Raw genomic sequence first — 26,951 nt, 5'->3', positions numbered from 1 at the left:
GCCAGTTTGTGTTCTTAATCTTTATCACATCACACATTCCATCAGTTCTCTCACAGTACAAACAGAGATTGGTGTGTGTTTACTTACACACTCATATCTCAGTTGACTGTCTGGGTTATATGTTGCTAGTTTAAACATCATATCCTGATTTTGAGACACCTGGAAATGCACAACCAGGATATGATTTGTTGGTCCAAAAAGGAGGATGGCAGGTTATCAAAATTACACTGAACACAGATGGACACAAAACTATCAATATCAATAAGCAGGTTTCTGATGTTCCAGGTGAACATATTTCAAACAAGATAAAAAAAACCAGGTTACTGATCTGTAAGTAAATTCAGTCAGTTTTAGGTGGAGTGTAAATACTTTCTTGAACTTTGAAAACATGTTTAGTCCTTGAGTAAAGATTTTAGTTTTTGGTCACCAAGCTTTCATTAATGTCTTCCTCAGCAAACTCCACTTTGGAAGACCTTAACTTAAAATTGTTTCACAAAAGACAAAAACAAGTGTTTGTTGAGAACAACCACACATTTCCAACATAAAAATGACAAATGAACAGACACATAACTCAAGTCATATGGTCAAAGTCTCAAGTTAGTCCCAACTCATTCTTTTTCTTGGTAAAAGAACTTAAGTTGTATCGTAAGTGATACTGAGTGAAAATAAAACAAAAAACAAACAACTTAAATGCATCCCTCCTCCAATTTCTTTTTCAATAAAATGAAAAAATCACCTCCCTCTCACTGTCAAACAGAAATACTGAGAACAAAAATTAAACTGACAACATAAATTGAACAGTCAATTGAGTCATAATGTTTCAAGTCACAAATCTTGAACTTTCTAGTCCAATCACATATTTATTAAACACTAGATTTATTTTGTCAAGTCAAGCTGCAAGTCATCAAAACTGTGGCCTGAGTCAACTCAAGTCCAACTCAAAGACTCAAGTCCACAACTCTGCAAATAAATATCTAAATTCTTTGTCCTCCTCAGGAAGACAGCCACAGGTTCCCACCTGTTTGTCTGAAGTACAAAAGGACTGAAGAGTTGTGAGTGCTGTCAGCGGTAAAGAGGCAGCAGAGCACAAATCCACCCACCCACACATACACAGACGAGAACAGACAGACAATTAGACACTCATTCATGTTACAGTTGGCTCAACACTCCACCACTGTCAAGTACTTTATTCACAATAAGGTCATTTTCTTCTTTAAAAAATCATTTTTAATATACAACACAATTTTTGACAAGACAACTCCGTTTACAGCTAAATTTGAGCTCTTGAGTTCCAGCTTCTCTCATAACCAAAGCAAGCACGTAGATGACGGGGGAGAGAAGATGGAGTGAAAGGGACAGATGAACAAGGGTTGAAGTTAGAAGAAAGAATGACGGGAAAGACAGTGAGAGAGAGGGAAAGAGAAAGAGGACTACGCTTAGTATGATTTTTGTACTAAGAACCAAAATACTCAAATAAAATGAGAAAAAAAAAACAGTAACAAAAAACAGTAAGAAAGTAAGAGTTAAAGAGAAAAAAAAAGCAGAGGTATACCGGGATGCCGTATCCGTGGCAACCTCACATGCATGTCTGTCTGTTTGACGCTTCTGCTCTGTTCTGCCGTTTCACAAGTCCACATACACAAACACACACTCACGCAAACTTGAGTGTGTGCGCCCCCATATTCCAAGCGAGTGTGCATCTCTGGGGGTTAGAAGGGAAGGGGGGGGCAAGAGGGGAGAGAGAGACAGGGAGGAGTGAGAGGGAGTGAGAGGAAGTGGGGGGGAGAGGGGAGTTGTCCCCGACACAGTTCTCCCTCGTTCACTCCCTCTATCTCCGATCCTTCCCTCCTTTCCTGGAGCTGAGTAAAGAGTCTCTGTCTCCCGCATCACAGCTCCGGTCATCCTCTGTCCAACTGTGCCGCTGTGTGTGTGTGGTGTGTGGTGTGTGGTGTATGTGTATACATGTGTATGCGTGTCATATATATATATATATATATATATAAATATATATCTATAAGCAATTCCATATCTGTGGAAACCTGTTTGGCAGGGGTGGAAAACTGAGGAGCAGAAGCTGCTTTAAGTTTGTATCAAGGGGGACAAAAGGGAGCTTGTGACTTACATCATGTCTAAGTTAATACTGACATTAGTGTACTTTACAAAACATAAATTAGTAGTAGAAGGTGAACTTCTTGGGAAAGTTGTGTTGGTTCTGTAGGAGGGAATCCTCATCGGTGTTGACCTGTGTGTGTCTGTGAGTGCATGTCTCAGTACTGATAGGCGATGGGCACAAGCTCAAGAGTCTGTCAGAACGGGCAGGGAGGTGGAGGTGGCGGGGGGGAGGCGGGGTGAGAGGTGGACAGAGAGATGACGAGGAAGGAGGAGAAGAGATGGGCTCCTTTTTGCGACGGATGCACCCATCAGCCAATCAGCCCTGGGCTCCTCCAAGAAAGGGTGCAATGGGTGGCGCCACCTGGGGGGTAGAAAATAGTTTGCGATCACAAATGGGTCCAACATACAGGCCGAAGATGATAACATGATGACACTAAGGACTCATCAACTAAATGTGAACATGTGTGTCTTTGTACCTGCTATCTAGAAATGTAAGTGTAGGTGCGGGAGGGAGACCGTCCCTCTGACTGGCCGTTGGTCGAGACGTTCAGAAAGTCCCAGATCAAAATGGTGTCGTCGTGAGAACTGCTGATGATCTGAAACTCATCGAACTGAAGGCGGAACACGCGGCCAGAGTGTTCCTGAAAACACAGAATTATAAAATGATGTTAAAGTACTGGTAAGCCACCGATGCAACGCAGCAGAAACTGAGGGTTGGTCAGGCAGTGTACAACGTAAATGACTGTTTGTTAGCCTTGGATATTAATTCCGTTTTGCAATCGACTCTGATTCAGCCTGGTGTGATGCTGCAAAAAGCTCAGTGACACTCACCACTAGTGTGCGCAGACATAATGTGCTGGCGGGGGCTCGTGGGTCCAGGGCTGCCTGCAGGTCCCACACCTTGATCTTACTGTAGAGAGAAACATGAGATGACACAACGTCAGGAACAAAATGTGTCTCCGTGAACAAAGCTTTGTGTGTGTGTGTGTGTGTGAGAGAGAGAGAGAAAGACTGACCCGTCGTAGGCGCCACTGACAATCCTTTTGTTGTCAAAGCGAATGCAGCGCACCAACTCCTCATGACCTTCCAGCACTCGCAAACATGCCCCACACTCTATGTCCCATAACCTACAGAAAGAGAAACATGAGCAACATTAGCACCTACAGTGTGTGTTTAGGTTTCAGTGGTATTATATAAAACAACATTTTTATCCTTAGATTGAGTTGAAAAAAATTAACGCTGCACCCATAAAGTGTTTCAGCAAAGTAGTCTAACTTGTACGTTATGTAATCTGTCAATACTCTTTTCAACAATGTACCTATAAACACGTTATACACGTTCAGTCTCACTCACGTACCGGATTGTGTTGTCAGATGAGCCACTGACCACCAAGCGATCTCTGTACTGTAGACAGGCAATACCCCGCTTATGACCATTAAGAGTGCGTACAAACTCACAGGTGCTGGTGCTCCATACCTACAGGAGAGCAACATAGAAAGACTTCAAAACTAGAGAATAAGACATTTCCCATTTCAATGAAAGGATCATCGGCCATTAATTCACACTCAAATGCAACTTAATAAAGGCTGTTCTTGTTACCTTGATGGTGCGGTCCCCTGAGGCTGACACGATATATTTGTCGTCAAAGTCGACCACGTTGACAGCTGCCCGGTGTCCCACAAGGACACGACGTAGGCTGATGTCAGTAGGAGAAGCCATGTCCCAGACGGCGATAGAACGGTCCTTGGAGCAGGTAACCATCAGGCCGTTGGCGAAACGCAGATGAAGAACTGCCTCGTTGTGGTGGATCAGTGTGTTCAGTACCTCACCCGTCGTCACTTCCCACACCCTGCAGAGGCAGAATAGGTAGAAGGAGACGTGTGGAGGTAAACAGGAGGAAGAATGATGGAGAGATGATGAGGACAAAGGTGGTAGAGAGAGAAAAGGTGGGATGGGGAGGGAAGGGGAAATTGGGATGTGGAATAAGAAGGGAGGGGTGAGAAAAGTGGAAAAAGATAGAAGGAAGGGGTGAATAGGAAAAAATAATGAGATGGGGGCAGTGGGAGGAGAGGTCCAAATCAAAAGAAAAGAAGGTTGACAATAGGGAGTGGAAAAGAAATGTAATGGGAGCAGAGGAAAAAGGAAAACAATGGAGACACGAGAGAATTATGTTTATTAGTTTTACAATGGACACACACGCACGCACGCACAATTGGCTGTGGAGAACATGTTACTGAACTACACCGCTGGGCTTTCAGAGTCAAACACAGAACACACTGGAAAAGCTGACAGCTAAACCTACAAACAAAGTGCCTGTCAAGCAGTTGCTAAGGAAGTCAAGTCACATTTTCCTTGGATACAGCCCAGAGAGTACGGCTGAAGTGTGAAGTAATAAGAGCATTAATGTTGAGCTTCTGTGTGCAGTAGCCAAGCAAGTGTCAACACAGACAAACGCAAGCCAGGTCTTTTAATATCTGCAATAAAACTTATCCCACTATCTCCAGTAATGATTATAAATCCAACTCCTTATGAAATAAGACACAATTTCATGTTGCCATACATCAGGAAGGTACATTTTACAATGCACGTCATAAACAAAATTCACTTTGCTCCTTCTTGTGTTTCGAATCGACTTTGTTCAACTCAACAGCACTTGACCGGATTGATAGCAGTGATATATTTTTTGTGAAATGTTTTACTGAAAGTTCATGGCAGATTTGAAATAATAAAAACATTTTCAAAACAAATCACCTCCTCAGACAAACTGGACTGTGCGTAGTTTTGTACACGCTGCTGTGCTGACAAGCTATTCATTATATCCTTCCAATGCACTCCAGTTTGAAAGACTGAACAATTATATATGAATAACAATCCATTTATTATTGATATGTATGATTTAGTATCGTTCAAGTGCATCCCCGTGTATCTAACCTGATCTCGACTGTGAAGCATTCTGTTCAGTTAAAGAAGCTGTGCAGGAACACAGTTGTTTGACGCCCACACTCGAGCTTTTAAAGTCAACTATTCTGCTTTTTTTAAACTTCTGTACATGAAACAAAAATCCTCAATACTTAGTTAGTAACTTGTCATTAGTAGAGTATTCAAACCAAAAAGAAATATGGAGGATCTGAATAAGTTTTGACATATAATCTGACTGCTATTAGAACTGCAACACTTTGATAAACTAATTAATCAAACTTTTTTGCCGATCGATTTTTTGTTCAGGTCAGTTTGCAACATTTGATGGTTTCATGTAGCTTCTTAAAGCAACAAAAGTAGTAGTCTGAAGACGTCACTGGGATGTTTTTGATCAGCATTTTTCACATTTTTTTACGATTAATTGATAGTACCGATCATCATCAAAATCTCTCACAATAGGATGATTGATGAGAATTTTCATTATATGGATAATCCTGTATCAAGAACATAGTGGATGTGCTCACATGAATGGAAAAAGCTAGCTTGCTGATGTCCTACCTTTATTGATTTCCCAAATTTATGTTGATACTACAGATCCAGAATAAAGAATGGGGATTTGTTTATCTTTTAATTGGCAAGAAAGACTGCATTTAAGATCCTTTGTTTGTTTGTTTGTTTTTTTTTAAAAAAGATCTGTTTTCTCTTTTATGAGGCAATAAAAAATTTTGTTTCCTAACACAAAGTCAGGTGAGAGCGATGTGTTTTTGTTGTTTTTCCTAAGTTTTAAGAATATTTTGATGATTATAGAGATAATGCCATGAGCAATTTTGTTGGACAGAATATTGACAATACATCTTAATATAATGTCCAATGCCTATATTGTGAAAATAAGTAAGTCAGTGTTGCAGTTCTAACTGTTCTGTCAAAGTCCATTACATTAGGATAATACTCTTACTATTTTCAAACACCATCTGCTTTAGGTCTCATTACGTTGTACTATTACGTAAGGATTTACACTGTGTTCAAACTGAATGTGGATTCGTAAATATAGATAAATTACTGACATTTGATCCAAGCATAGACTTATTAATTCACCCACACATTCAACATAACTGACAACAACTTGACAGCGACTTCAGTGATTTACACCAGGTTTAAGCCTGCTGACGCAGCGTTGAGTTCTATGCCAGTACAGTGTGTGCTTTCTGAAGCTACATTTGCGTCGTACCTGACAGTTGAGTCAGAAGACCCAGTGACGATGACCCTCTCATCATACTGCAGACACAACACTGAACCTGTGTGACCGGTCAGTATCTTCAGACACTCCAGAGACTGCTTATCCCAGATCTGTGATGAGAAAAAGAACAGGTGGAGGAGGAAGAGAAGGGAAGAATACGAGTGAGTGGGAGATACTAACAGAGGAGGAGAAAGAGGAGAAATAAGTTGTTTTGATAAGGTTACAGATTTGGGTCATTCTAAGAATGGCCTATTCTCTCAGCAGCGTTCATGCCCCATTTCCCCACTGCTGCGCTGAGCTGTGTTATATGTAAGAGCCATTCAGCACTACTCTGGGTGTGCATCAGCCTCCTTCAGAACAATAAGACAAATCTGCTCTTCTCCTCCCTCCATCCACCCCACCTCTTCATCATCTTCTACTCTCCTCTCCTCCCAGGGCAGACAGAAAACACAACAGGTCTGGAGCTGAGCCTTTTTATCCGGTAATTCGCTTGTGTTCTGTCTTAGTGTCTGCTGGTTTAGCTCAGCGCCACAAACAATAAGATGATAAGCCGTACTGAGCCAGAAGAAAAGATTCAATTCATAAAGGCATAAAGCCAGGTTGGAAGACAACAACCGCACACGCAGCATGCATGTCGTTCTCACAGCCAACGCTCCTGAATCTCTCCATTGCTGCAAAATGGTGTGATGGTCAAAGAAGGAATAACAACTACCCTCACTCATTACTTTACAACATGAAAAAGTTGTGCAATTTATCTACTGTGTACCAAGTTTCCTTGAGCTTTACATGAAATCTGTGCTGTAAAAATATATTTACAAGGGAACATGTAGAAATACACTATAAAAAGGAGGTAAAAAGTAATTATGTTAAAAGGTTTTAATTATTTTTAACTAGGCTTGCTGCAGTAGTCCATGTCACCGTGTTGCTGCTGCAACTGCAACTTGTCCTCTACCCACACAGTCGTTTTGAAAACAATCAATACTTGGACTGACAACGGACACTAAAGTCAAGGTGTCTGCTCTGCGCAGCAGCAGAGTCACAGCACAGAGCAGCAGGAGTCACATTTCACTTACCAAGTGACAAGAGTAAGGAGGCTTAACCAAAAAGACAATGGCTGGGATTTGTTGTCAAAGCAAAAAAAGCAAAAAGGTTTTTGGCAATATTCGGGATTTAAACATGATGGTTGTGTCCTTACTCACTGATCCCTACTCACGACATCTGGAGTACTAAATGGAGGACTATACAGTGAGCTCAAACGCTTTTGGACCCAGCTGGTCTACAATACTGGCTGTACACTACTTTTCAGGATGCATTGTGGGATACAATGAGTCAACTACACAGAGTGTAGTAATTCCCACTGAACTTCAGGTGGCTTTACAAAAGGGCAAAATCACTATAGTCTATTTTATAGCCGGTTGTGAATGATTTCAGACACAGCCAATGCTAAGGAACCAGATAAAACTTTATAACACTCTATAAAAATACTCCCTGACATATTTCAAACTGATCCACTGTAAACAAGTGCCAGAAATGACCAGTGATATGCACTGTAGTTGCATTTTTGGATGAACAACAGCTGTGAGAGCTAAACGAATTGAACAAATTGCATTTCCTGTGAATAACCTGCTTCATAAAAAAGTCAATGGGTATTTCGCCAGTAAAATGCTTTTAATGTGAAGCAGCAGCAGTAGAGATGTCCACTGTGCATTTGCAGTAAATTAACACTGCTCACCAAAGATAGTAAGTCTTCTCGTGTAAAATGTGTACAGGGGAACACCTGTGCTGTCACAAGCTTATTAGTTGGAACTGTAAAGTAAATCAGCTGGCATTGATGATGGTTTTTAAATCCTTGTGCTTTGTTGTTGTACATAACAGGTGCCATCAGCTGTAATTCTTGGCAATAGGTTTTTGTTACCAGGAATTGCCTGACTTTTCTTTGCCTTTTCACTGATTTGTAAATTAAAACAAATACTTATTACCATGTCTACTATACAGATCGCTGAGGTCCACGTTCAGAAAAGGATTCAGTGGGTGGCAGGGTATAAATTGGGTTAGGGTTAGGGTTATAAATAAAGTTTATAAATTATAAATAAAGTCATGCCCTTGAGGTTCAATTCACACATACCTTAATTGAATTGTCCCTAAGGCCACTGATGATCTTGTCATCGTCGTACTGAAGACAGTAAACCCCTTTACTATTTTCTGAGCGACACTGAATCCTCTGCAAGTTGTGTCTCCCACATCGCCAATTTGCCTCAATAGTCTGGAGGAAAGAGGAAGACACAAAAAGCAACCAATGAAAAACAGATGGGGGCAAATATCATATTACATAATGTCATTAGAGGGGAAAGAAACTAGTGAGCAGGAATAGTGGTCATGAGATTGCTGTGATTTGAATGACATATCAAGGTAATCAGCTCAACTTTTTAAATAAGCTTTTCTACATGAGTGGAGCAACATTTACAGAGGCTTCTGACTTAAACAGACTAATAAATTTGCTACATATAGACATTAATCCATTAGAATGACCATTAAAAAGTCAAAAAATAAGTAAAAATGTTCATCAAAATCTCTATGAAATATGAAAACCACAAAAATAATTCTCATATTAATAAACTATTAAAATAATCCTCCTTCTCAACCCTATTTCATAGAGTTTTTGACATACTGCAATACTTTCCAAACAGACAGAAAAGGGAAATTTTAAACTAGGAAGAAAAATATTATAAATAAATATTTGGTACAATAAACTTGCCAAAAAGAACTAAAATCTCTAAAAATGTGTCCAGTTACATACTAAAATCCATCTCACTGTCTCTTACCTCTATGTCTTGGATGATCTTGGGATAAAGGGAGTGATAGTAAGAGTTGGGTGGGACTTCGGCCGTGCGGTTCTTGAACAGATATTTCTCCCTGGGGCAAGAAAAATGAAAGAATGACATCTGCTTTGTATCCACTGGGATTTTCTTTCCACATACAATAGACACTCAAGACCAACCAAGTGCAACTATACTTTCTCCTTTTCTTCCTTTCTTTTATCTTTAATAACAAGCCATAAGACTAACAGGCAGATTGGAAACTAGTAGTTTCAATTCTTCCAGAGTGTAGCATTTCAAGATCTTAATGTAAAGCAACAGTAGGATAGATACCCCTTTAAGTGATTGCAAACAGGTCTATGTCCTTTCTCACCACTGGTGTCTCTCAGACAGGCCTTTCCAGAGCGGGTCGGTGCGGACCATGCGTTCGATGAGCTTCTTCCACAGCATACCTTCAGAGATGACCCGCTGCCACTCCTTACACACCAGCTCTGCTGAGCATAGCGAGCGTGCATCCAGGAAAGACAGGATGTTCTCCGCTATGTGATCCAAGCCTTGGGCTGGAGGGAGGAAGAGAAGGGGCTGAGTGAGTGCTTGCAGAAAAATTAATAGTATCTCGTCTGGTTTGTTTTTTGTGCCCGAGGATCATTATTGTCAGATTTTAGTTTTCAAAAGTAATCCGTGTTTATTGGGATTTATTTCAAATATTAAAAATGCCTTAAAAAACCTGAAAACCCAATACAGAAACCAAGATATGAATTTTACAAATAACATTTGGTCCTATGCAGCAGGAAACGCATTTGGATGGATGGACACAAATTTAGCTAACCTTAAAATAATCTCTTTTTCCAAATTAGGACGTCTGATGATGAGATTTGTGCATTCCTAAATGTGTAGTCAAGCATGGCAAAATGGAGCCAGCACTGGAGCAGTTGCTGCTTAACGTCGCATTCATATCTGTGTCTGTATCTTTACCTGGCAGCGCAGTGATGAAGTCCCTCTGCAGCATGGGTTTGAGGTAGGAGTTGATGTGGCCGTGCTGGTAGTGGCACATACGGGAGATCAGGCGCTCTACAAACTCTACCTGGTCGGCCTCCGACCACTGGTCAAACAGGGTGATGCAGTGTTCCTTCTCCTTCTCATAGTTCCCCTCTGACGGACGCTTACGGGACCCCACAACGGGACCATTACTAAGCTGTAAGGATCAGAGGGTACACTCAGATTTATGAAATGTTTTGAACCATGTATCTATACATTTTCAGAGTTTCATATGCAGCAAATTGTGTCAAGTTAGGGTTCTCTTGAGAAGCATCTTCAATACAACATCTCATCTCAATTACTTTAAAGTCCTTTATCATTATTGCAATTAGTTTGTTGTCGAGCTGCAACCATTAGTTGATAAATTGACTGTTTGATGTAATTGCGGATTTCATGCCATTTTCAGCCTCAAACATGTAGATTTCTTGCTCTTTCTTGCTCTGATTTATATCATTGTATACTGAATATCTTTGTGATGACATTTTTCACAATATACTGACATTATATAGACCAAATGATTAATCAATCAATATAGAAAAATCTGTCAAGTTATTGATAAAGAACATTCTTCCAGCCTAAATGTGTTGGATTAAAATGGGGACTGAAAATGATAGTTGTCATATTGGGCTTTAGTCTGTGTATAGGATCAAGTGGGAGATCTTACTGTTGCAGAATGGACCACGTTAAAAAATCAATTTTCACTGCGATGGGTTGAAGCTCGTTAAACCACTAGAAGCTCAGTGGTGGGGGTTTGTGGGAATAGGCTTTAAAATAAATAGTCATGTTCAACAGCATGTCAATCCAACATAAATTATACTCTAGCATTATTTAAAGTGTACTTTCTCATATTTTCAGTGATTTTGAAGCCTGTGAGCTTATTATGAACTAGTATATCATGATTCAACTACACTGTAGCTCTCAATTTAGCAGCAAGCTGTGGTGACAGATACACAAACAGTCCACACACACCTTGAGAACTGTGTTCTTCTTTGGCGACAGATCGTCCACAAGGTTCTGCGAATCCATTCCCGACGTGTTCTGTAATGAAAGAACAAAACAAAGAGAAGGTGCGGGTTAGAGTTTTGTTCTCTTCATCTGTGTTCAAGGCACTGAGAGAGCCAGGGCAGCAGCGTGGACAGCGCTGGACACAAGAGTGCCACAAACACAGCCAAGGAAGGGTAACCATCATGACTTCTGAGGCGTGCACGCACAAACACACGTGCATACATACACACACACGCACGCACACACACACGCACACACACACATATATGGAGTGAAAAAAACTGAGCACTGCAACAAAAGGAATCTATTTGCTTGCTTGCTTGTCTGTGATGTGGGCTAAGTAGTCTGGACAGGAAATTAAACTGCAGCATCTTGGGTATGTCACTGGCAGCAACTGAGGCATGACTTTAATGAAACTAACATCAGATAGTGGTCTTCCAGCATACAAGGAGGATAGGAATAAAAACCTGTGAGGTAACCGGATCCCACCCATTTCTAGCATGACCAAAGTCTTACAATGTTTTGAGTCCTTTACAAGAGCACTGCATACAATTTAAATAAAATAAATAATTATTGCACAAAACATGGGCTTACCAATTAGCCTTGCTCTTACATTTAATACATTCAAAATATAATGATGAACACTTTATAGTATTTATAGCATATCCACTTCTTTGGACATTAGGGACAGCCAGGCAACAATATCATAATCTTACATTCATAATTACATCCACAAATCAACCAGAAGACCTGCTATTCTATTAGGGGGGGGTTGATGTTTACTGGTTTTAGTCGTGGCCATGTTGAACCAACACGTTTGCATCCTGTAAATTTACAATTTTCCTCAAATTGGCACATTCCTGAACTACAAAGATGCTGTAAAGATACACACGACAAACTATGGGAAATGAGAAAGAACTGGGCAACCCTACAAAAACATAACTACATGTGAAACATGCCAAAAAGGTACAAATGCATTATTATCTGCAGTTTTCTTCTGAATTTGGACTTTTTTTCCCTGAACAATCCCATGTTCCTAGATGTTTTTTACAAACTCATTACAGGATAGAAGATACATACGGCCTTAAACTGGGAGAGGGTCAATTTTACTCCACATCTGTGGAAGTGATGACTGAGTCAAGGTCACAGTCTTGCCAGAGAAAATGGCTATCATGGTCAAAAAAAAAGAAAAAAAAAAAGAAGAAGAAGAAGAAGCTACAATGGCCTGTCTTCTGTGCTTCTCCAGACGCCTTAAAAATATAATTACTATCTTATCTATATATTCTTCTCTGAGCAGAACCAGAACCCTCTCAAGAGGTGTTGCGGATTTTGCTCAGTGGAGTTATCCATCTATGACCCTGCTGCATGTGGAGAGCAAAACCAATAGAGATGTTTGTGCGGTTGTGTTAGCGCCAACCATAGACAAACAAACAAAACAGTTAGGTATCGAGACCAAAGCAGACAGGACAAGAAGCCAGAATGGGCTTGCTGATGTTGATGACCATGCAGAGCAGAAGAAGAGACAGTAGGAGGGGGGAAGTAGAAAAAAAACAAAAACAAACAAGACAGATCAGGTCTGGCCAGGCAAACAGGCAAGCAAGCATGTAGCCCCTCAGAGCTTGAAGGAAGACCCCCCACCTCGGCCCTCACACCTCCAGGTAGAAGAGGAGAAAATGTAACTCCTCAGTGCGGGATTCTTCTCTGGTACCCCCTGCATCCAACCCTTGACGCATGCTAAGTTTAACAGCCTAAAATTCAAACTTGTCTTTTTGTAAATGTCTCCCGTTTTCATGATGTGGCATAATCACTGTTTGACTTTTTAAATGCTCTGGGGTCTAATTTATATGCCAGAACTGTGATTTGACATGATTATAAAAGAACTCAATTACAGTTTGTGAAGCTACAATTCTGTTTCCAGCAGAGAGAGTTTGAGAACGCACCAGAGAAGAACCTGAGAGCAGTGTGCTTCCAACAGGGAGGAAAGGACTACGGAAGGTGAGGAGGTAGGAGGGTGAGGGGGTGAGTGGGTGCTGTCCGCACCAAGGTGGCATGAGGAGTCATGTGGAGTGGGCGAACAAAAGTGAAGGGTGAGGAGATGGCGAGGGAGGAAGGGAAGGGAGAGGAGGAGGAGCAGCAGAATTAAGAGGAGAGAGGCAGAACCTGGTTGTGAGCCCGGGTGGAGGGGATGCTCTGCAGGCACCTGAGTGCACACAAACTCTCAGCCACCGAGGAGCAGCCCAGCCAGAGAGAGCGAGGCACAGAGCACTGTGTGAAAGAGAGAGAGGAAGGGAGGAAGGGAGGAGGAGGAGGAGAACGAAGTGGACAGGGTGAGGGAGGAAGAGAAAGGGAGGAGCGAGAGACCAGAGATGAGAAGTAAAGGAAAAGTAGAGGAGGGGGTTGATGAGGGAAGTTGGGAGGAGGAAACCAAAGGAGGTAAGTGAATGGATGGATCAATGAATGGACAGATGGATGGAAGTGGTGAGGAGGTGGTGAGGAAACGGGACAGGCGGAGTGTGGAAAAGTGTCATAATTCAAAAATAATTGAAAATAAACACAGAAATAAAGTTTGGTTTGAAATCGAGAGGAGGTGGGTGTGTAACCATCAAAAGTGAGGGGAGAAGAAGAGGGGAGGAGGTGGGGGATAGTGAGGGGAAAAACCAGTATTAGAGCTACACACACATTGGCACAGTGAGCGCAGGAACACACACTCCTTCACACACAAGATACAGACTGATAAACATACACACAGAAGCATTATTAGACATGAACTGGGTGGGGATAGGTAGAGGAGAGGAAGGGGCAATAGGATTAATTGTCAATTAATGTCACTATTGTTTTTGACAGAAACCCCAACCGCTGTTCTGCCATCCCCACTCTCATGAGTGGTTAGTGAATAACACTGGGACAAAAAAATAAAATCAAATTAAATACAGACACAATCCAGACATCTTTTTTTATAGGTCCCCTGACTGCACTGATGCATAATATTCACTAAAGTAGTATTAAGTGTGTAATGAAGAATGATATGTGTTATCATTCTACAGAGCAAGGAAATAGAGGCGAGGTGTACATTCAGAAAGTCTCAGGCTACATCTGCTACTGTCACATATCATACAATCAATACAATTTATCCTAATAATCCCTCTTCACCAGTTGTTCCTTATTCTGTGGCTGTGAGAGTACTTATGGGAAACTTCTGTTTTCAGCATTTATGATGATTTAACTCAAATATCAAGAATCAATTACAGATTTGAAAGTCGTGTATGTATTACATTATATTCATCTTTGAAATGGCTGTTTAAATTGATAGACTTATAAAGACTTTGGTTAATTCTGGTGATCTCCTAGCAGCTTCATTTAGTATTTTTGTCTCTATTTTTATAATCATTTCTCCCAACGATGGTTATTCACTGCCTATAAACATCTGTAGCATTTGTGGACAGAATTAGCAAAAGAGGCACAAACTCCTCATGCTGGTAACTTCACGATATGTCACTTCCACTTAATTCACTAAACAGCCATACGTATTACTTTCTAGGGCCTAACTTGCTTTGTTAGTATGGCCATACAAATGATACATTTGTGGAGGAAACTGAGGCTGTGCGAATTTCCCACTACGGACAATAAATACTCGCCAAACGAACGAATTCAACAACTCTATCCACCTGGAAGTTCACTGACAAAACACATCTGTGCTTTATCTTAATTGACGTCTTCCTTTCGACCACTTTGACCCCTGTTATGTTAATGTTAGCTATTTGTGAGCTAACGTTAGCATGGACGGCTAGCTGATCAAGAAATCGTCATTTCACGAGAAAACCATGTTAGCTGTTGACAAAATACGACAGTTTGTAGAGGAAGCGATATCAAACTGATAGTTTATGTTTCTAGTTACCACAAACAGCGTCTACTGCCATGGCCAATTAACTGTTTTGGTATGGTAATACCTGTCAATCCTAGCATCGTTAGCACGTTAGCTATTAAGCTAATTGCTACCTCGCTAATCGTGGTAACGCTATGTGAATGAAAAGGCAATACACTTCCTTCTACGCACTTTGAAAATATAAACAGACAAGCAGCACACTGTTACGATTCCACCTACATAACGCTGTACTGAGGGATTCCAGAGACTCTTACACGCGTTAATTACCAAGTAGAATGTCTTCATGTGAAGTATATAATATAACATACCCGTAAATTTACGTGGTTCATCGCCTTCTAGCCTGTGTTAGCTGGAAGGCTAAGTATCAGACAGGGCCCAGTTAAAGTGGCGCAGCGTCACCGCAGTGAACGCTACCCCGAGAATCCTCGGCTGTCTTCGGCCGACGACTGAACACCAACCTTTTAATTTGCCCGCTGTTTACCTATTTTATCCACAACAACATGTGTTCGAGATTCGCCAGATGTTGACGTATATGTCCTGTTTGTCAATCCGACGAGTATGCGGCGCTTTCTTAGCAAAATGTATCGATAATTTCAGGCCCTCCCTCTGATTTCTGGTCCCCCCTCCTTTCTCCTCCACCTCTCCCGACAAGCTGCTTCAGCCCATTCCGGTCGTCGAATCGAGCCTCGGCGCTTCCCGCAAATTCGGACTCGCACTGAACACTGGGGGTGTTCAGGATGCCACAACGGAACGAATCTTACCATCAGTTCCAGCGTTTTGTCCTCCATCTCCGGCTCCATGTTGACGATCCCCCCCGAAACTCGCTCTGAAAATGGAAACCCAGCCCTGCGTCGGCGGCCCGCAAATGCAGAGACGTCATTCACTTCGCTCAACCACACAGCTTTGGGAGGGCAGTGTCAAAAGGGTGGGTGGGGGGATGGGAACGCCCAGGCACTGAAGAAACGCGCCGATTGGACGGATTTTGTCAAAAGGGGCGTATCTTCGCGGCTTTGCCTTTTATTGATTGGCTATCCGTGCTACCAAGGCTTCCCCGGTGACTCCCCCAAACAAAAGGGCAAATGGATGAAGATGCTGTTGCTATCCTGAAGAGGAATACACTAAGGCAAAATCAATCATCCGCATAGCTTTGCTATGAAATACTGCAGAATATTGGTGATTTTAAAGTAAGGTGCGATTGAAGGAAATGATAACGTAAACACATCACCGTAACACGAGTTGTGGCGGCAGGATTTAAGCCTGTGTGCTCCTACATCTTTGTGCTAATAGGATCAAATACACCTTCTGATAATAGGTTTTGGGTGGTTCAGTAAATTACCATTTAATTACATATTTTAGAAAATCCACGCACGATTGCGCAATATAAATGAATGCACATGAATAACAAGAGCGATAGAAGTGACAAAATACTTTTGCAAAAACACGGTTATTCAATTAACTTGGTAATTTTGCACGCAAACCTTGACCTGCATTTTCATGGATTGATGTAAAAAGACAAGGTCCTAGCTGTATTCAGTAAAGTAATCCGTAAAACTTAGTACGCCAGGCGCTGCTTCAGCTACAGTCATCCTTTACCTCAGTTCACCTCTGTTGATGCTCTCCTATGACTCCCACAGGAATGAAAGAAACACGGTTGACAGTGCATATGTTTGAATTACTCACATCCTGAAGTCCCAGAACTGAAATGTTATCTTCACAGGACATATTTAATGCTGTAAAATGCAGGATGTTTGGTTTCCTCCCATCTACTCTGAGAATACATCCATGCAAGCTTTTTAACGCAGTTTTACTTCCTGAGTTCATCCTGTGAATCACTTCTTAAGAAGGAATGAGTATATTTAACAGCTTCTTTGGTAATTATGTCCTCAACATTTATCTAAAAAGACATTAGAATAAAAATTAACACTTATTCTTATTTTCCAAAGAAAGGTAAGCACATTTCTGATTACATGACTAGCACAGATTCATTTACAAAGTCTTATTATACTAGGGAGTCAGATTCTTGAAAATGATCATTTAATTTTATCTGTACACATCTTCTATCAGGGGGTCTAAGGAGTATCTATATAAGATTTGATACTTTTTCTTCCCTGAAATGAATTAAATTTTAAAATGAGAAGGCAGAAACTGATGAACCAAGAATCATACAGCCATGCATACTTAACTCACACATGACTTATCACAATATACTCATTTAAAGTCATGATAGAGAAAAAAAAAAGCTCGGCCTTTGCAGGAAACAGGACAGACACAGTACAGGATTGAGACCACAGCAGATGAGGAGGTAGCAATGGTTTTCAGCAGTTCAAATTTAATACTTTGTCCCCCTTTCTCTACAGAAACCCAGGTAAAAAAAATCCCCCACTCTCATAAAATACAACAGCAGCAGTTACCAGTAAAAAAATGAAATGCAAAAAAAAAAAAAAAAAAAGAAGAAGAGAGAGAAAGCATTGAGGGGAGAAGAGAGAGAGGGTAGGGACATGATGAGGCAAGAAAGGAAAATATATTTTTCTATATGTGAGGAGCGAGTCCAAAGTTCATCTTCAGACCGGGTTAGGGGCAGCGAGGAATCTGGGAACTTGCTGTTGTGTTCATTCAAAATGGAGGGGAGGAGGAAAAAACAAAAAGAACAAAAATGAGTCGAGTCCAATCCAACTAGGGGAAGGAACCAGCACTCTAAGGCAGGGATTTATTCAGGAAGGGCTTTCTCCCTCTCTGGATGAAAGAAAATCTCACTCCTCTTCAGCCTGTGTGATGTACTTGTCTTGTGTACAGATGAAATGTATGTGCAAGTTTGTGTATGCAACAGGTAAATTGGAAGGTGTGTCTGTCATATATATGGTCAACACGGTTGCACCTCTCACTTGCTGCAAGAGAGGTGGCATTTTTCTTTCCTTATTTCTTCATTCATTCCTTTGCTTTTTTTCTCCCATTATCAGTCCCCGACTACCTAGTAGTCATCCAAATCAAAGAACTCATCGTCCTCTCCTTGGTACTCCATGCCCTGGAAATCCACCCTGTACCGCAAGATACCTGAGGAACACAAAGATGAAAGATTAGCAAGGGTAATATGATGGCTGGCCAGCTTATGTCATGTTTGATTAGATTGTTGCAGCATTACAGGAAGAATTTTTATTAGGATAAGCTAATCCCCATTAGCTATGGGGCTGGGAGTATTTGTATCTAAAAAGCATGATTTTCTTGAAATCCTCTTTTCTTTTTTTTTCTTTTTTTTTTTAAGTGCTACTTACAGAATTACAAAACCAAAAGCACAAAATTGACTTTTAGTTGAGGAGGAAATGTTTTGAGAACTTTTATTTATTTCTTTCTAAAAAAAAATCTTTATCAGGATTCAAAGATGATGATTAAGGCCTATAATTATACTAAATTCTACTAGAAAATTCATCAGAATGAAAAGGTCTTACCTGTAGCCAGGAAACGGTGTTAAATATGTTTTTTAAATCATTTGATTTATCATAATACTCAATTCAGACACTAACTCAGAGTTGGGGATAAAAAAGCCACATTCAAACACTTGAAAGAACAGGATAATGTGAAACATTATTGTACAGTTTGGAATTTCTACAGCCTTCCTTTGCTCAAAAGGGAGGGGAACATGCAGCACATACCAAGGTTACCTGAATTCAGGGTGCTTTTTAATTTGTCTTCACTATATCTATTTTCTTTACCTCCCCCATCCACCACGTGTCACCTGAGAAAACCTCAAAGGGTGGCCAAAAGCCAGGAGGATGGTGAATCAAAAAAAACAGGGAAGAGAGCCACACTGGATCATTCTGTCCTTCGCTCTATCAAAATCTCAATCAAGTGGCCTCAATACAAAAGCTCATTTTAAATGCAGTCCATCACTTTGGTCTGCTGTAGCCTAGGTTGTATACAAACAACAGTTTGTTCTTAAACGTGGTCTGAAATGGCATTTTTTAAGTAGAATTATTCAAAAGGCATAAACTACCCTGTATAGGCCTACAGCTCATAGAGTGAAGCATATGATTATTATTAGCCTGTGACATTCTTGTCGTACTGCCTTGGCTATCAATGTCTTAATTGTTGCTGATCTTAGCATAAAAAATAATTTAGGGTACAGCAACTTGTATGTGGTCCACAGTGTAGCATACAACATAGTTCCTTGCAGTATACTTTTGTTTTGAGAAAAATGTGTAATGTGCTTTTTGTTTCCTATACTTTTCCATGAAAAGAAGAAAGTCTTTCTTAAACACTCTTTATAATTTGAGATTACGTGAAGGTTTGAACCTAGCCTCTCTAGTTGAAGAGCAATAAATATACTCACCAAGCCACAAAATTAAAAAAAACTTTATAAAAGAAACAGTCATAGAGCTACACATTCTTTTCCATTCTTTGGTACTTGTTGTACAAAAAGCACAATTACAAGTCTTTAGCCAGTGTGCTTACCCCCAATGCCTCCAAAGCCCTTGACGAACTGGGACCCTTCCTGGCTCTTGTCTGTGACTATCTCCAGCGTGGCTCCAAATTTCTTGTAGTTGTTTGCAAACCACTCCAGCAGTGGCATGCTTTCGATCAGCTCATGTTCCTGCCCCGTCTACAAACACAATCAGAGTTAGGAACACATTGAATGATGGGCAACAGGTCTTAAATCACAGGGATCTTTCCTTTTTTTGTCTTGCTCACCTCTTTGTCTGTGAAGTGAGACTTGTCTTTCTCCTGCTCTGGCGTTAAGTACAAAGTCTTCTCATCTGAAATCAACAGCAGAGACATGAAGATGATAGCATTAAACAGAATAGTTATTGCCTTTGTCTTCATTTCGCAGTGTTGGTAGATATTTGTGGTCTCTGTACCGTTCTCTGCTCCATTGCTCTCTGCCCCATGCACACGAAGAATGTAGCGCATGGTGTCTAAGTTCTCGTAGACTATGAGGATCTCCACTGCTCCCATCTCCAGGGCTTTGAGTGTGTCCTCCACACCAAAACAGTACTTCCCCGTATCCTGACTGATCTCATCGAAGTACCGCCCTATAGAAAGGGACAACCATGAGGAAAATCTCTAAGAAAAAAGTTTTTGTTTTATTTAGCTGTCACTGCTGAAGCCTAAAACACTTGTTCTGATGTGTCAACATAGTGACTCACCTATGAGCTTCTTCTCTTGGATGAACTTGACATTAGAGAGAACCTCTGCTGAGAGCTCAATGGCTTGATTAAAACCATTTTCTCCTCCATAGGAGATGTCCACCAGCTTCAGAACCTTGGCCTGTAACCTCTGTAGAAAAAACAAACAAAGGTTAAACACATTGCAAAGATATCTACACAGTTATAATGCTTGACATAAGACGTATGCTAAAGGCTATCATCACAAATATACTGACAGCAATGACCTATGTTGCTGCATGTTTTGTTCCCACAGGTTTCTGTCTGTCTGATAACTGTGGAAAGCGCATATACAAAGTTGCCAGTGTTGAGACCTTGATTGCTCGAGAGTTAGCACACCCAAAGAACTGCCAACCTCCTAATACAATCTGGGATATGCAGATAAGCTTCTAATACTTCAGTTTTTGTTCATGTAATTATTCTATTCTTTTTTAAAAAAAATACATCATATTTTGACTTTAACAATCTCATGTTGGTGTGTATAATGGTGCAAGTCAAACCAGTGACAACAGCCAATTGGAGATAGCAATAAATATCGCATCATGAACACATTTTGCAATGTGAGAGGATATCAAAAAAGGGTTGAGGGAGGTATTGTTATTATTCAATGGCTGGATACAGTATTTACAAGGTTTTAAGACATTAACATTTTGAATAAACTGCTTCTGCTGCAAGTTAACAACACCTACAAGATTAACCCATTGTGGTTACCAGAAATATAATACAATTTACTTTGAAGACCTTTACCTTTGACATGCAATTCTTCACACTAAGCTAGGTTAGCGAATCATGTTTTTTCCAGGGTCTTCATAATATTTTTTATTGTACATAAATGTTATTGTACATCTAGTGTGTGTTGAGGTTGTAAGAAAAACTGATGCGCTGTTACTAATCATCTTAATTGAATACAGTTGTATTAATCTTGCTTGTATATGTAAACAAATAATTAGTTTTACTTGGTATAATTATGTAAGTGTAAGAAAAGATTTTAAATTGTTTAGTAGTATCATTTCTGAATGGTTTGTAAAGTCATTCAAGTAAATTAGGTTATGATATATGGCAAATATTCAATTTGTTCAGCTTTTTTTTTTTGTTAAATTAGAAGAGGCACACAAAATTACTTACTGGGTCGAACATGTCAGACTGGCTTAGCTCTGTCTTGAAGTCGGCAGAGCCAGCCAAGACCATTCCAGCCACATTAACTTTGTCGTTGGACACAAAGAGCTGGACAGCCGTCTCAGCCACTTTTCTCACATAGTTGTGTCTCTTCTCCATTCTCAGACGGGCGAAACGCAGAGCAGACTGCCCTCCTCTGCCTGACAGAGACATAAAGATAAGAGACACAATCTTTAGAATGTTTCACAAACTACTAGACAGTAATCAGTTCTCTTAAGATTGCTGACATATCAAATGTTCAGTGTTGTGTGAGCATTGTGGGTAAGTACCGTGCTTCTTGGGTAGGTCCACAGTGAACTTGTGTAGCACCTCCCTGGTGTTGCCCTGGAGTGTACCAAAGAGTGCCCCACTACCGTCGATCACAATAAAGCCAAACTTACTGTCGTCAGAGAGCAGGGCTGTCAATGCCTGCGTTTGTAAAGAATTGGGGAAAAACGGATGATGAGAATGTGACAGAAACCAAGTGTTCTACAGAAAGACTGTGTCCCAAGAATCTTCTCTACAAGAGAAATATATGCGTTAAGAGCCAAATGAAATTTCTCACCTCGGTGTGGAACTTGTTGTCGCAGAGGTACAGGGAGGTGTTGATTGGCTTAAAAGGCTCAAAGTCGATATTGACTTTCTTCTCCTTGCCTTCCTCTGTCACAATAGTGCCACAGTACACAACCAAACCATTGGGTGGCACTGGCAAGAGAGAAAAAGTCAGAGGCCATTAGATTCAACAGGTGTTTGTACAGATACATAAACAAAATTCAGTTTCTGTTGGATAAGCCAGCATCACCCAGCTTTCTCAAATACATCACTGCATATATTGCTCTACAGGCTCTGAACGGAAACAACAGTCAGTGACAACATACAAAATGTCTTGCCTTGTAAGTCTTACACTGTAACCATGTTTAAAACACGCCCCTCATGTTTATAGCTATCCACTTTGCAATTCAGTGCTATAAACACCACATCTACTGCCAGTCAAATACTGCCCTCTCACTTATATTCTTGTAAACTGAGAGGAGGTGCGTGATGCAACATATGTTCCTATGATTAAATGCAATGTGACATGCTGTTAAAAGATGTGGGATATTCACAATTATTTCCAGTTCAATCTATTCCAGTAACTGAAAAATGTTTATGTTTATAAATCTGGATTTCAACATTCTATTAATGATGATTATTTAGCAGCTTTGTCACAGCCACTGAAATTACATCTTTGCATCGGTAACACTTGACTAAATGTCAAATACACACTAGATCAGACTAGCTATCCAACCTTTACTATGAATAGAAGTCATTTTCATTTTAAGATGTCCTAGAAGGAATACATTGTGTTCAGCTACACCTGAGAAACAAAATCACACGTTTATTTGAGTTTACACTGTCAACACATACCCTTGTTGTAGAGTTTTAGTCTTTGCTGTACAGAGGTGATGGCCCCAAGCACAGAGAGCCTGTTGACTCGACTTTTGATGTTGGAAGCAGTTCCAAATTCATCAGCCAACATCTTGGCCACTCTAGATATCTGGTCCTTGGGAGGAATGATCAGTGAGATCATACTGGTTCCATTACTGTAAAGAGAGAAAGGATTTAATGTTAGTGCTTAAACAAAGACTTATACACTGCATTCAATACCATTGTTGTGTGTGTTTACATATCCCTAACAACACACCATAATTATTAGAGCTTCGCCACTACTTGCAATGGGGCTAAGCAACATAATTACATGACACTGACATGACAGGTTTCACCCTGTCTAACTCAGATCATTTGGATCAGTAACTTTAAGCTGTTAATTTTATTACATTCAAGATAACTCTTACAATCAGCTCTTGTAAACACACAACAGTCCATGGCAAAATATCACCTTGACAAGGGGTAAAGGGTTGAGGGACAAACAGGGTGGGCTTTCAGTCACACAGTACACAATCTCTGCCCTTGGAGCTGAGGACCGAGCTCCAGTCCCACTCAATCTCTCTCTCTCCCCCCATTCACTACCTAACAAGAGACAAAGCATACCGGTACAGGCTGACACTGCACTGCACACACACACACACACACACACGCAGGCAGGTAGGTAGCAGCAGCTGGATGAATGTAGGGCAAATGGTCAACTGTGTGTGTGACATGGCAGGCGGTGGAGCACAGGACAGCAAATTCTGCGCAGCACCAAACGACAAGCTGTCGCAGAGCAAGAAACAAGCCAGTGTAGCAACACCCACATTTCACACGTCGTGTTCGATAATTCAAGGCCAGTGCTCATGCGAGCAAACAACTGATATTATTTTCAACTCAGCATTTTGTTGCCGGTAAAGCTCTAATGTAACGCCGAGCAGCTCGGCTGCCATGAGGTAACCGACTTAGTGGACCCATGAGGGAATAAAGACGCTCTATCATACAATCGACATATATAAAAGTCAGAAAGGCGTCGTTTAAAGTTGTGGACTGAGTCCAACGGGGCATGTGGACGTCCAACTGTAAGCTAGCCGGCCTTCCTTCCTCATCAACGTGCTTTCTTGTTAAAGACACCCATAGAGGCCTCTTTCCAGAGATGACGTCTGTTAACGGTTCTCATTAGCAACATAGCTAACATTAACGCTAGTTGCTTCACTATTACACCCTTTGTATGGCTTTAAGTAACACCTTGCACAGTGCCAGCCATAACACACAAACCCGGCAACATCAAAACACACAATTATTCATATAAACACATTGTTCCCAACATTCACACAGGGTAAATGCGACAGCAGTTAGCGCCTAGCAGTTAGCAACCTAGCACCAAAAGCTATGGTTAGCTAAGGTAGCCATGCTAAGCTAACCACTCCCAAATTCGGCCCCGCTTATTCGCTCTCCAGCTGTTGCGGCGGTCAACATTCACACCATCAGCACAAGCAATAAACCCAAGTACAGGTGGGGCGGCCATCGACACACAGCTCTAATAGATTCCTTACCCACGGGCAGCTTCCAAACTTTTGATCAGCTTCTTGATTTTCCATATCTCCACGTTCCTATCCGCCGCGCTGGGGTCGTCCGCCATCTTTCTGCTGTAATCGCTTCAGCACCTGAAAAGACGTGAAAAAAGAAGTGCAAAACATATGCGGTAAACCGGCCAGTGACCAGATTGACTGATTTTCACAGTCTGAAAAGACTGACAAAATATTAGTTCTCATTAGCCGGATTAGGTACCTCTCCAAACTAGTGGCGCGGTGTCCGTTACGGCACCTGACCAGTACTGGCAGCCGGACTGACCGCGAGAGACAGACTTTACCCGGGGAGTCTGTGTCAGTAGAGTGCGCGGAGAATTAGGGGCCTAAAGTCTGCCAGGCCCTAGCGTCCACCCTGTTCTTATCTAATACGACCTACTTTCCCTCCGTTCTCCTGTAAACTGACTGCCAGTTATTCAGATGTCGAGTATATATCGGCATAAATGGAGCCGGTACGGTACCTGCCTCGGACAACTCCGCTCCGCTATCTGTCCGCTGCGCTACGTCGAGTCGGTGGTCCGAGGAGTGACGTTGCTTTCCCGACCGGTTTCTCTCCTCCACACGCTGCGCGTGGTGCTAGCGATGGGGCTCACATGTGGGAGGTGGCGTTCACTTCCTGGAAACCACATAGAAACCAATGACAGATCCTGACGCGCACGTCAATCATAAAAGACGGCGCAACGATTGGGCAGAAGCTACGAACGTCGTCGGAAGTGGGTGGGCGTCCGTATCGGTGGATCATGGGATGTGTAGGCAGTGTAATGTGACTTCAACTCAGTTAACAGTTTGTGCAGAGCTGGCAGGAACATTTGCTTTACCTTTATCTGTGTCAGAGTTCAAGAGTTTTAATAGATATTTAGTGTGAAGAGTGACATCTCCTGACTACCTCGGAAACATGTTTGCCAGATAAATTCTTACATCTGTAGTCAGCCTTTAATTTTTTAAATCACATTTCCTTAACAAAATTGAATGTTGTGAATGTCATATTGTATATGCAATGTCACATTTTCAGCTGTAATTATATAGATTTTTCCCCACTAGCAGTTGTTAAACTGAGAGCAGGAGGATTAACTATTGTGAGATAGATAGATAGATAGATAGATAGATAGAGAGAGAGAGAGAGAGAGAGAGAGAGAGAGAGAGAGAGAGAGAGAGAGAGAGTCAAATTTAAGGGCATATATAGAAGCAATATAAAACAAAGTACAATATGCAGAAAAACAATAAAGTATATACAATAAAATACTTAAGTAGTTATGAAATAAAATAAAATATTGAGGTAAGTGGAACATACGTAGCAAGAGAGTAAGGCTCAGGTTTATGTACAGATAATAATATAAAGCACAGATAGTCTGAGACAGGACTGTGGGTATGATTTTAGAAATACTGAGCTGTTGAGTTCCAGTCCACCATCTTTTAAACACATTTTACCAGAAATCATTAAGTCAAGTCTCTCTTATTTTATTATTCAGGTTTTTTAAAAAACATTGTATTCACTCACTTTTCAGATGGTCCATTCAGGTGTTTCAACAAATGATTCAGATAACAACACAAGATAATTATCTCAACCATTAAAAACTCAACCGGTAATTTGTTTATTTATTGGGCTGAAAAATAATGGAATCAGTCTGTAAAAATTCCAGTTGTAGAATCCACACTCTCTCCGGGATCCTCAACCTGTCAGATTCTCAGAAAGAATTACAGAGGACAAGATGCAGTGTCCTCACTGGTAGCTACAGCCTTGGTCTCAGGACAATTGAAAAAGGCAATTACAGCAGACATCACTTCTTGATGTACTATTTATTATGGTCAAAGCATGACATTTCCATTGTCTTCTGAAACAGTTCACTTGCTCATCAACCAGATTTTAAATTTGACTGCCAGTGTTTCTCTTCCAAGTCAGCAGGGTCCAGTCATCCTTTTAGCCTTTGAGTGTTACAACAGTGTGGCTTCCTAACCGCTGAGTGGGCAATTTTCATGGTAGAGAAAGGTCAGCTGTCCAATTAGTGTGACTGGTGGTTTAGAAAACCTTCTTAAAGAGAGGGAGAAAAAAAAGCTCCAGCAAGGTGTTACAGTAAATCCAACTATCCTCTGTTGTTGAGGGTGATGATGCACATGCAAATTACTGGGTTAGAGATGCTGGGTGAGTTATGTGTAAGCCTGAGATTGCAGTGTGAGTACAGTCTAAGTATAGTGTGGTTCTTATTACAGGTTACAGGTCATACCGGCAACGCAGCAATTAACTGCCGAGCCAGGTTAGGTTAAATATATTAGGCTGCCCTTTGTTTCTCATAAAATATTTTGTCCTTACTAACCTTTGTCACTTTAGCAGGAGATATAAATATGATATAAATGGTAACAAAGGAAAACATTTTGAACTTTTAATAAAATCTGATATTACAAAATTTGAATGAAAATGTTTCTGTTCAGTGTTAAATCTACATTTATGCTAATTCATGCTATACATGTTTTGTGGCCATTGTAAGATGGGCTTTTCACACTGCATATTCTTAGCCCAGAGATAATTTTGCCCCTTTTCACAATGCAGATTGTTAGCCCAGGGTTAACCTAGGCCCATGGCTATACAATTCACACAGCACTTCTACAAGCCCTGGGCTAAGCACAGAAGTACAGAAT

General features: G+C 40.9%; 2 protein-coding genes across 6 annotated transcripts; both read right to left on the bottom strand.

Moving 5' to 3' along the window:
* Positions 1–1,143: 1,143 nt before the first annotated feature.
* fbxw11a (F-box and WD repeat domain containing 11a) lies at positions 1,144–15,929 on the bottom strand. 3 transcript variants are annotated; one of them, XM_037077983.1, is made up of 13 exons: positions 15,772–15,929; positions 11,092–11,160; positions 10,060–10,279; positions 9,458–9,644; positions 9,091–9,181; positions 8,394–8,531; positions 6,260–6,378; positions 3,712–3,961; positions 3,470–3,588; positions 3,129–3,239; positions 2,944–3,022; positions 2,589–2,753; positions 1,144–2,473 (listed from the first exon to the last, which is right to left on the bottom strand). In XM_037077983.1, exons 1-12 carry the CDS (start codon positions 15,808–15,810, stop codon positions 2,592–2,594), a joined length of 1,584 nt encoding a protein of 527 aa, XP_036933878.1. In that variant the 5' UTR covers positions 15,811–15,929; the 3' UTR covers positions 1,144–2,473; positions 2,589–2,591. The 3 variants fall into 3 exon arrangements, with proteins under 3 accessions (XP_036933878.1, XP_036933879.1, XP_036933880.1); XM_037077984.1 differs by lacking the exon at positions 15,772–15,929 and adding an exon at positions 15,319–15,592; XM_037077985.1 differs by lacking the exon at positions 15,772–15,929 and adding an exon at positions 13,288–13,363.
* A 1,388-nt stretch (positions 15,930–17,317) lies between these two features.
* etf1a (eukaryotic translation termination factor 1a) lies at positions 17,318–24,930 on the bottom strand. Of its 3 annotated transcripts, XM_037077987.1 has the most exons (12): positions 24,779–24,880; positions 24,520–24,610; positions 24,285–24,395; positions 22,729–22,904; positions 21,887–22,026; positions 21,612–21,750; positions 21,292–21,482; positions 20,149–20,278; positions 19,861–20,034; positions 19,694–19,758; positions 19,457–19,604; positions 17,318–18,061 (listed from the first exon to the last, which is right to left on the bottom strand). In XM_037077987.1, the coding sequence occupies exons 3-12, from the start codon at positions 24,368–24,370 to the stop codon at positions 17,979–17,981; spliced, it is 1,332 nt and encodes a 443-aa protein (XP_036933882.1). In that variant the 5' UTR covers positions 24,371–24,395; positions 24,520–24,610; positions 24,779–24,880; the 3' UTR covers positions 17,318–17,978. The 3 variants fall into 3 exon arrangements, with proteins under 3 accessions (XP_036933882.1, XP_036933883.1, XP_036933881.1); XM_037077988.1 differs by lacking the exon at positions 24,520–24,610 and having other exon boundaries at positions 24,779–24,930; XM_037077986.1 differs by having other exon boundaries at positions 24,520–24,911.
* Between the last annotated feature and the right edge of the window lie 2,021 nt (positions 24,931–26,951).

The sequence above is a fragment of the Acanthopagrus latus genome, chromosome 18 (genome assembly GCF_904848185.1).
Source record: "Acanthopagrus latus isolate v.2019 chromosome 18, fAcaLat1.1, whole genome shotgun sequence".
NCBI lineage: Eukaryota > Metazoa > Chordata > Actinopteri > Spariformes > Sparidae > Acanthopagrus > Acanthopagrus latus.
Note: the sequence above shows the minus strand (reverse complement) of the source record. Positions and strands in the feature narration are given on the sequence as shown.

Bases quoted from the DNA above. Each gene is read 5' to 3' on its own strand.
- fbxw11a (XM_037077983.1), bottom strand. From the start codon at position 15,810: ATGGAGCCGGAGATGGAGGACAAAACGCTGGAACTGATG. The intron at 3,240-3,469 runs GTACGTGAGTGA...CTCTTTCTGTAG, and splicing joins TCATCTGACAACACAATCCG to GTTATGGGACATAGAGTGTG. The intron at 3,023-3,128 runs GTCAGTCTTTCT...TTCTCTCTACAG, and splicing joins GTCAGTGGCGCCTACGACGG to TAAGATCAAGGTGTGGGACC.
- etf1a (XM_037077988.1), bottom strand. From the start codon at position 24,370: ATGGCGGACGACCCCAGCGCGGCGGATAGGAACGTGGAGATATGGAAA. The intron at 20,279-21,291 runs GTAAGTAATTTT...TTTTTTCTACAG, and splicing joins AGTCTGACATGTTCGACCCA to AGGTTACAGGCCAAGGTTCT. The intron at 18,062-19,456 runs GTAAGCACACTG...TGTGTTCCTCAG, and splicing joins GGGCTTTGGAGGCATTGGGG to GTATCTTGCGGTACAGGGTG.